Source organism: Pezoporus occidentalis, unplaced genomic scaffold, assembly GCF_034315485.1.
Source record: "Pezoporus occidentalis ecotype Australia unplaced genomic scaffold, CSIRO_AGI_Poc_V1 ctg10, whole genome shotgun sequence".
NCBI lineage: Eukaryota > Metazoa > Chordata > Aves > Psittaciformes > Psittacidae > Pezoporus > Pezoporus occidentalis.
This window is the reverse complement of record NW_026912779.1, coordinates 1,142,360-1,152,369: the sequence shown is the minus strand read 5'-3', so window position 1 is coordinate 1,152,369 and position 10,010 is coordinate 1,142,360. Positions and strand designations below refer to the sequence as shown.

The 10,010-nt window shown below is 52.9% G+C and overlaps 1 protein-coding gene across 1 annotated transcript; it reads right to left on the bottom strand.

Annotated features, from left to right (window-relative positions):
* Positions 1 to 216: 216 nt before the first annotated feature.
* On the bottom strand, positions 217 to 9,489 carry GZF1 (GDNF inducible zinc finger protein 1). The gene is made up of 6 exons (XM_062608411.1): positions 9,410 to 9,489; positions 4,985 to 6,351; positions 3,165 to 3,259; positions 2,062 to 2,229; positions 1,206 to 1,363; positions 217 to 1,010 (listed from the first exon to the last, which is right to left on the bottom strand). Exons 1-6 carry the CDS (start codon positions 9,416 to 9,418, stop codon positions 687 to 689), a joined length of 2,121 nt encoding a protein of 706 aa, XP_062464395.1. The 5' UTR covers positions 9,419 to 9,489; the 3' UTR covers positions 217 to 686.
* Between the last annotated feature and the right edge of the window lie 521 nt (positions 9,490 to 10,010).

Sequence of the window (10,010 nt, the reverse complement as noted above, 5' to 3'; positions counted from 1 at the left end):
ACTGAATGGGAGTGCAACACTGTGCAAGGTTCCACTGAAATGAAAGCAATAACCAGCACCTGCACAGACACAGCACGTGGCTCCCACTTGCCCATTTTGCTCCTAAAGAATCCAAACTGGAATGAAAGCCCAGATCTCTTCAAAGCTCACTCCTGTTCCCAAGGAGAGAGCTGGCTCGCTGCTTGGGTCTTTGGCAAAAGCAGAGATATCCCACCATTTCCTGAAAAGCACTTTAGTAAATCTCATTTTATGGATGGTTTTCCACTAGGGAAAACATAATTCATCTCACTAAGCTGCAAGGCTGAGAAACACCACGTTGCTTCTCTTGATTGTACAAGTGTCATCAATCAACTCAAACTCACTCCTTCATTATAACCAAGCTGAGTTCAAGCACCTCCCGTCAGTGCAGGCAGTGAGAGCCAACGGGCTCAACTACCCCCTTCCAGGTGGAGGGAAGAAGCACACAGGGACTTGTGCAGCCTCTCCCACCACCCTGGTGCAGTGATGCTGAGCCCTGCCTTCAGGAGATGGAGCTGTACCGGGTGGGGAGTGAATATTGTGAGGAAATCCTGGCAATGCAATGCACGTCCTTCACATCTATCCCTGCTTCCTTATCACAGCTCCCCAGTCCCCTCGGTAGGCTGCTGGCAAAGGGCTGTACAAAGGGTGCAGCTGTAACTACCACGTTACTCCATGTTGACCAGAGCGTGCAGCTGCGGCTGGACAGAGTCTGTCTGCGTGTGCAGCACGGTCAGCTCGCTCAGGGTGGTTGCTATGAGGGCTTCCTGGGGCCCTGGGGTGCCATCGGCCTTACAGTCCGTGCCCGTGGCAGAGCCGGTGTCGTGCAGCGCGGTCACGCTGCCCTCGGGGAAGGGCAGCAGCTTCTCCGGGATTTTGGGGGACACGTCGTACTCCTCGTCGGGAAGCTCCGTCTTGTGAGCCTCATCGCTCTTCGAGGGCCCCTCCACGATGACCAGGAAGGACTTCCAGGGGGTGTTCTTATCGTGTATCTGGAAACAACGACCAGAGAGCAGGAGCTGGGACACGTGCTGACTGGCCAGGAGGCGCATCCGGCTCGGAGGCGATGCTGGTGGACAAGGCCTCCGTTTGCACCCCACGTAACGCCTTCCCGTCCCAACCAAGCTGCCTGGGCGCTGGGGGGCCCCAGAAGAAGGCCACGGGGCAGCAGGACACGGGGTGCTTACCGAGGTGTGGCGCCGGAGCGTGGACTTGTCGGTGAAGGTCCTGCCGCAGGCGTTGCACATGAAGGGCTTCTCCCCGGTGTGGATCCGGTGGTGCCGCTGCAGCGCGTTCAGCTGCGTGAACTGCTTCCCACACTGGTCACAGCAGTAGGGCCGCTCCCCTGCACGAGCAGTGAAAGGGTGATGGTGGGTGCTGCACACCCCTGGGCTTCAGCAGATGATGAGGCGCACGCAAGCATGCTGGGCTGCACCTCCAGAGCGGGAGCAGCAGGGCAGGGAGGGGATCCTGACCCTCTGCTGGGCTCTGGGGAGACCCCCCCTGCAGCCCTGATCCAGCTCTGGGGCAGCAGCACCAGAGGGACGTGGAGCTGTTGGAGCGAGGCCAGAGGAGGCCATGGAGATGCTGCGAGGGCTGGAGCAGCTCTGCTCTGGAGCCAGGCTGAGAGAGCTGGGCTGGGGCAGCCTGGAGAAGAGAAGGCTCCTGAAGGGGAGACCTGAGAGCAGCTCCAGTGCCTGAAGGGGCTGCAGGGAACCTGGAGAGGGGTTGGGACAAGGGATGGAGGGACAGGCCAAGGGGAATGGCTTGAACCTGCCTGAGGGGAGACTGAGCTGAGCTCTTAGGCAGAAGCTCTTCCCTGTGAGGGTGCAGAGGTGCTGGCACAGGGTGCCCAGAGAAGCTGTGGCTGCCCCATCCCTGGCAGTGTTCAAGGCCAGGTCGGACACAGGGGCTTGGAGCAAGCTGCTCCAGTGGAAGGGGTCCCTGCCTGTGGCAAGGGTTGGAGCTGGAGGAGCTTTAAGGTCCCTTCCAACACAAACCAGGCTGGGATTCTATGACTGAAAAGGCTCTGGCACCTCCTACCTGTGTGCACTTTTATATGCTGGTAAAGTGAGTTCCTCTGCGCGAACGTCCTGAAGCAAACTTCACACTTGAAAGGCTTGGAGCCAGTGTGGATTCTGTTGTGGTGTTTCAAGTACTCCTTAGAGGCAAAGCTCTTCCCACATGTCTCACACATGAAAGGCCTTTCCCCTGCAGCACAGGTGAGAAGGAGAATCAATGAACACAGTACTTGAGAAAGCATTCTGGACTTGTGCATGATGTTTAACAGCAATTAGATACAAACGAAGGCCGGGGTAGCCTCATAACAGGATCTGAACAGGCCCTGGTGATGAGGCACAGAGAATTCCTATGGGAAATGTGCACAAACCCCTCCGAGGGCAAGGACAACCCCACCTCTCCACAGGTATGCTCACAGCACATGAAAAGCCCATGGAGACCTGCAGCTTGAGGTCTTCTCACCACCTCTGGAGCATTCCAGCTTACTCCACCACAAACACAACGCTGTGTGCCTCCATGAAAAGCCTCCACCTGGGAGCAGCTGATTCCAGTCACACTTGTCTTGAAAAGCATTTGTTGGCTTATAATTCATTGTCATTTAATGTTTTCTGCCATCTGTGTGTGCTTACAAGTTACTGGCAGAGGGCAGAACACTTTAAGATGGGTCAACCAGGAGATGGAAGGTACCACACGCAGCTCATGGATGCTCAATGTGAAACTACAAAGGATTCCCAGGGGAAGGACCTGTGCTCTTGAGGACTTCTCTGCAGCTCAGGATAAGCCAAGAGAGCTGTTTCATCTCCCTGTGCTAACGTTTCCAGACTTAGAAATAAATTTCTTCTTAAAGATTCACCTAAAAGCTTTTACTGATGACACATCCTTGGCTATCGAACATTATTCAAGGCAGCCTCAGTCCTCAGTTCTGGCACTGAAAAGGGAACTCCTTTTCTCCTTCATCAGCTCTTTTTCCTCTCTCCACCCGCAGAAACCTTTTCTCAGTAAACCCATGGTTAGGGATGAACACCTCCCATTTTACAACAACAACAGAGCATTTTCTGAGGGCAAAGAGCTCTCGTGGTCTCCCAGGGGCCGCCTCCTACCCGCAGCCCGTGCAGAAGCAGCCTTACCTGTGTGGCATCGTTTGTGATAGATAAGCATGTGATTCTGAGTGAACCTGGCACCACACTCATCACAGACAAAAGGTTTCTCACCAGTGTGGATTCTGAAATGAGAAAGCAACGTTAAAGCACCAGGGTTCAGCCCTTCCCTCTGCAGCACAGCACAAGCTGCCCCCGTTCCGTGGCTGCTCTCAAAGCAAACCCATGCTGCAAGGGGCTTTAGTGCCCTGCAGGAGCCAGGCCCAGATCCAGACACTTCTTTAGGGTAAAAATACATTCTTACAGGTAAAAACTGTTTATAAACCCCATATCTGGGTACTCTAGTTTTAATTTCTGAGCCCATGCACACGTCAGGGCTCTGCTGAATGGTGCTGCAGGAACACAGCCCACAGGGACCAGTTTTCATGGTGATGCACATCAACAGGAGGAGCAGGGGTGTGAAAATACACACAAAAGATGAGACATCCCCACCATACACTGTCAGGGTACGCAGGATAGGGCAGCACTGAGCTCCCAGCATTCAGCAAGCTCAGGGAGCAGTCACAGTGGTACACAATGGAGGGGAAACTCCACTTAAGCCCAAGAAATGACTTTTAAGCAGCACAAAGCAGTTACCTGTGGTTAGGGAAGGACACCCGATGGCAGGGAAGGGCCATACAGCTGCATCAGCAGCTACACCACAGCAGAAGCTGGCTTTTGGGTGTGCTTTCTACCACTGGGAGTACACCTGTGCCTTCAAAAGGGGCAGTGAAGTGGCAGTTAAGAAACCCTTCACCCTGCAGGGCCATGCCGCCTCAGAACATGCTGGCATGTTCATGATCCTTTTTGGATCCCAGTGGTGGTACTTTGGGATGTTTCTTCTATCCTCCCCCCAGGCTATAATCTGAACTGTGGCCACAGTGGACCCCTAAAAGCAGGTTAAAGCCCTCCACAAATAGGATTTTGCTTCGGTGTCTCCCCCATGAGCTTTCAAGAGCATCTGTTTGCATCTCAGGCCCCGGAGTCACCCTGCAGTGTGAGCACCACAACTGACTTCAGCAGCTCTCCATGGGTGACTGTGGTGCTCCACTCCAGACAGCGACATGTCAGCCTCTTTCTGGTCACCCATGAGCTGTTGTCTGTGCTTAGCACCCAAACCTGCTGTTCTGCAATTTAACACACTGCCAAACCTTTAAAGAGTGTTTTCATACTTATTGCATGACGTTAAGGGCAGCAAGAAAACCTTCTGTAGGTACACTGGGGATAAAAGGACTGTCACAAGGGCCTGTAGGGACAGGCCAAGGGGAATGGCTTTAACCTGCCCGAAGGGAGACTGAGCTGAGCTCTTAGGCAGAAGCTCTTCCCTGTGAGGGTGCTGAGGCGCTGGCACAGGGTGCCCAGAGAAGCTGTGGCTGCCCCATCCCTGGCAGTGTTCAAGGCCAGGTTGGACACAGGGGCTTGGAGCAAGCTGCTCTAGTGGAAGGGGTCCCTGCCTGTGGCAGGGGCTGGAGCTGGAGGAGCTTTAAGGTCCCTTCAACACAAACCATCCTATGTGAAACATCCCATTGACTCTTAATAAGGTCTCCTCCCACGGGGAAAGTGAACTTCGGGCTTCTGCAGCAGCAGGCCTTGACCCACCACCTCTCCTTGAGCTTAAAGAAAGTTACAGCAACTCCCTCAACCTGGAAAGCAGAGGGGGCAATCCCAAAGCTCTGGAAGAAAGGAAAAGCTGACACTTTCCAGTCAGGCCCGTTTTACATCCCCACTCCACTTGAAGGCTCAAGGTGTGTTCCAGGGGATTCTGCTTCTCCCCCCAGAATCTAACAAGGCCCAGTTAAGTCTGTTCATACCTCATGTGGGTTTTAAGTGCAGAAGGCTGAGAAAATTTAGCCTCACACTCTGTGCACCCATAAGGCTTGTCGCCTGTATGCGTCCTTTCATGGAGCCTCAGGGCAGTTTTGGAGCTCAACCCCTTTCCACACTGTTGGCACTGATGACGCTCCCCACCACCCTCATGAACCTGGAGAATGTGCCTCTTGACGTCCTTCTTCCTCTTGAACTTCTTACCGCAGAGCTCACAAGGGAAGTGGCGCTCGCTGCTGTGGACGTGCCGCTGGTGGCTTTTGAGGTTGCAGCGGTTGGCAAAGGTCTGGCTGCAGGTCTCACACCGGTAAATGACCTCGGCTGCGATGCCGTGGCTGTGCCTGATGTGCTTCAGGAAGCTTTTCTCGTACAGGAATTCCTTCTCGCACGTGCCGCACTTGAAGTTGCTGCCGCGCTTCTTTTTATCCTCGTCGGATTTCTTCAGGCTTGCTTCCGGTTCCAAGTGGCCATCGCACTCCTCGCTCTCAGGTTTGATGTTGCTCTCCCCTTGCTCCTCCTCCTCCTCCCTCTCCAGCTCACACATCTCCTGATCTTGAGGATGCTCGTTTTCTTCAGCATCAACCTCCGCGTTCTTCTGCTGCTCTCTCAGCCGCCTCGTGTATTTCTTCTTTGGGATTTCCACAAACACCTTCCTCCCAGCCAGCCTCCCACTTGCCCTTCTGATTTTGGCATAGGGAGGCTTCAGCATTTCCTTCTTTTTGTCCATTTTCTCTTTTGCTTTGGCAGCTGGAGGCTCGGGAGCCGTTCCATTGCTGGGCCTGGCTGCTGGGGAACCTGGGGGAGCCAGGGCACAGTCGGCCTGGCCAGCTTCTGCCACGGCTTTGGGCTCCAGCAGAACGCTTGGCTGGGCAGAGCTCTCTTCCTCAGAGGTCTGGGATTCTGAGAAGTTCTGCAACTCCAGCAGCACTGATTCCAGCATCTGCTTCTTTAATTGAAAGCAGGTTTCTGAGAGGTCCAAGCACTTCAGCTTTTCAGCTATTTCGAGCATCCGCTGCACTCTGTCCTCTTCCACTTCCACCCTGGCAGTGTAGACAAACTCAAGGAATGAGGCAAAATCAGCAACCTGGACCTCATTGAGGAACACATTGGTCCTGGGGCCATCCATGCCCTTCTCATTAAGGAACACCTCCTTGAAGAACTTGCTGGTTGCTGCCAGCACGGCCTTGTGAGCAACGAACTCGGCCCTGACGCCCTGGTACTCCACACTGACCGTCACGTCGCAGAGGTGGCCCAGGAGACGCAGCTGGTGCATTTCATTCAGCAGGTTGATAGGAGAGGACTTGGACTCCAGCAACACGGCGTTACTTTCCATCTTTCTTCTCTCTGTAAAAGGCTGTTGACAACACTGTGTGTTAGCTGTTTGCAGGAGGCTCATAAAACCCAGAGATTTCAGCAGCCAAAGTCACATCCAGACTTCTGAGAGTGCTTCACTTGACATTTAAGCACTAAAGACTTTAGAATCATAGAACCAACTGGGTTGGAAAGGCCCTTTAAGCTCATCCAGTCCAACCCTTACCCCAGCATTAACCCATGGCACTGAGGCCTCGTCTCCGTGGAGTGTGAACCCTTGCAGGGACGGTGACTGCAGCCCTGCCCTGGGCAGCCTGTTCCAATGCCTGAGCACCCTCTGGGGCAGGAATTGTTCCTCAGCTCCATCTAAACCTGCCCTGGGGCAGCTTGAGGCCGTTTCCTCTTCTCCCATCCCTTGTTCCTTGGGAGCAGAGCCCAGCCCCTCCTGGCTCCATCCTCCTGTCAGGCACTTGTAGGGAGCCATCAGGTCCCCCCTGAGCCTTCTCTTCTCCACACTGAACCCCCCAGCTCCCTCAGCCCTTCCCCATTACACTTGTGCTCCAGGCCCTGCACCAGCTCTGCTGCCCTTCTCTGTCCCTGCTCCAGCACCTCAATGTCTCTCTCGGAGTGAGGGAAAGCTCACTCAAAGTGCTTGAGCTTAAGAGAGCGCTGTGAGAAGCACAGGTTTCAAAAGCATCACCCTCAGCAGCTGTATCTCAAAGCACGCCGCCAGTAACACACACAGAGTTCTCTGAAGTTAATTTGAGTTTAAATCTCAACCCTAATTCTGCCTGAAACGCTATTAGAGCCTGTAATAGGGGCAGAGCAAACAGAGGAAGATCAAAGGAAATGTGCTCATTAAGGTGGAATGAAGAAATTATTCTCCCTCCTAATCAGGCAGTAAGAGAAAGGTGAGATTAAGTACAAGTTAACTGGGATCCTAAATAAACACTTCCTGCCACAGCCTTTGGAGATAAGCCTTTAAACAAGACTCAGATGAAATTCCACGTTTAACTGCCTCAAGCACAGCAGCCTGCACAATAGCCACAACTGGAAATGATAAAACTTCCTCAGGGTTTTCCTCTTGAAAACACTTCATCGCCCAACATGGCCAAAGCCTCTAAGTCTGGAGTGCCCATTTGCAGCCTCACAAGGGCTTCAGAGTCTCTGCTAGTGTTCAGGTTGTGTTATATTTCCCAGTAATGATTTAAACTGCTCCAAAGAGCTGAGTTTTTCTCTTTAAAATGTTTGATTCCAGAACAAACAGTATTTCTATGAGCTGAAGATGCTCCGAGCAACACCCCCCCCCCAGTCAGCAGAGCTTTACTGTGCTCCTAGCAACTACGTAGACATGTTTTGAATCTGAAGAGCTTGTTTCCACTTCCTAATAGTTAACTAAGGTTTGTCTTCTCTCTGCAGTCGACTTGAAGCCGACTTTATACATGGGACATGAACAATGTTGCTCAGAAATGGAAATCAATAGAAATGGAACAAGATTTATATTAATGTAAGAGTAAGGAAGCCATATTAAGCATGAAAGAGACATGAGAAATAACATTCATAGCATCAGGAAGAGATGCTATTTCTTCTGTTTTCACCCACTCCAGCAGCCCGAAAGCTGACTCTCATCCCAACACAATTTACTGTTAAAACTGTTTTGGGGAAGTATTTTGAAGGAACCATACAATGGAGGGTGACAAAACCGGAGGTCATTAGTAGCCAGGGAAAAGGAATGCAACATGGACTTGACACTACACAAGGCACAGAGCCAGAGGGAGCCCTGCCCCAAGCAGATCTGAGGGAAGCAGGATTATTTCCCCAGCCTCATGCAACAAGCAAGTGGGAGAACAGGGGACACAACCCACCACAGGCACCCAAACCCCTGCATTAGATTCTATAGAGAAGGACTCTCCTGGGAACCAAGAGATTCTCCTCTCTCCTGTATGCCAGCCTTTGGATCACCAGCTCAGTGAGCTGACTGGTAAAGTGCTAACATTACTCGAACAAACTTACTTCTGTTAACTTTACTCTAACAAACAGCTAAATCCCACTGCTACTGAGTTGCACTTACTCCATCCAGAACAAAAGACCCCAGAAGGGGGTAAGAATTGCCTGTGCTAGCTCAGAGCTCAATAAGCACCTCAAAACATTGTCCTCTTGCAGGCAAACCCCAGTGCTACACCTCAGTTTTGACAGAAATGAGGACACGATTCGACTCCTGACTGAAAGGCTGACTCTTATAAACACACATAAAAGGTAATGTTTAAACTTTACCTGTTCAACTTTGCTGTTTAAATGCTCCCACTTTTGCTGCACCCTGAATATTTGAGACTAAATTAAGCAAAGGCTTGGGCTAAGCTAAACAAGCTTTAAGTTCAGTTTAAGAATGATCTGAAAATGTAACTTTCCCTCCCCCAGCACAATTACTTTTCAACTACTTCTGTTATTTCACAACTATCCATCTATTTCCCACTTGAGCCCACAGCACAAGCTGGGGTCACGTGTAGATAAAGAGCGATCCCCAGCAGGAAACAAGAGCCCAAACCACAAACTTCTCCCTTTGGGGCGAACGGGCTCTCAACTGTCCCCTGTGAGCTGACCACAGGCACGAGTGTTAACAGCCACATTGTGCTGATCCCCTTTTCCTTAAGGCTGCAGAGCAGAAACCTCCTGTTCTTCCCACCAGAGTGTTTGCAGAAGCAAAGGCCACTGTGAAAACAGAGCCCTCGCTCCCATCCAGCTTCCCAGTTGGAGTATGGGAAGAGCATATTCCCTAAGGAACATGTACAGTAAGATCCAGTGTGTTGTGGTGGGTTTTACTCCTGTGGGAGGTATGCTGAGCTGCTGAGCACCGGGCTGGCAGGACATGGTCCACAGAAGCACAATATATTCATCTTTAAGAAGACAAAGGCTGAAAATCTGTGTCTGTATAAGCTCAGTCATGAAACACAACGAATGTGTCCTCTTCCAGAGGCAAAACTAGCTGAAAAGAGAGAAAAAGAGCCAGCTAGAGTTAACAGATGGTGGACCTCCAAGCTTGTCCCTTCTCCTGCACCAGCAATCCTGCAGTCTGTGAAGAGACATCCCTGCCAGGCACTGACCTCCCTCATTTAGGATCACTCCAGACACTGAGGCTACACTAACAGCACCACAACCACTGGTCAGCAGCAGGAGCAGTTCAGCCTGCGAAGGACAGCGCGCTGCAGCGAACACCCGGTGTGACTGTTCGATGACAGGCTAGAACACCCCATGAGGACCCTGACCCCAGACCAAGAGGCTGCTGCACGGGAGGAAGGGGCATTACCACATGGATCCCCACAGCTCGCTCCCTCCTCCTCCTCCTCAGCAAGCTTCTTCCTCGGCCTCCCCTACTTGCCACAGCCCGAAGCAACCCCACCATCACGTCTCCCCGGCCGAAAGAGCGCGCAGGAGCCCTGGGACGGGTAACGGGGCCGGGCGGTACCTGCAGACCCGCCGCTGAGGCGGATCCCCCGGGCCCGCTTCCCTTCCCCTTCAGAAAGGGCCCCGCAGCTCACGGGAACGTCGGGAGCCAGCCCCGCTACGTCCCCAGGCCGGACCGGCGGCGGGGCGGGCAGGCAGGGCATCACCGCGGGCACCGGAGGCGGAAAGGCCTCCGTGCGGGGGACCGGGACGAAGCAGCCACAGCTCCCGGGTGAGGACCGGCTGCAGCCGGGCGGGGAA

Bases quoted from the DNA above. Each gene is read 5' to 3' on its own strand.
- GZF1 (XM_062608411.1), bottom strand. The intron at 3,260-4,984 runs GTATGAACAGAC...TTCTCATTTCAG, and splicing joins GCACTTAAAACCCACATGAG to AATCCACACTGGTGAGAAAC. The intron at 1,364-2,061 runs GTAGGAGGTGCC...CTGCTCGTGCAG, and splicing joins GCATATAAAAGTGCACACAG to GGGAGCGGCCCTACTGCTGT.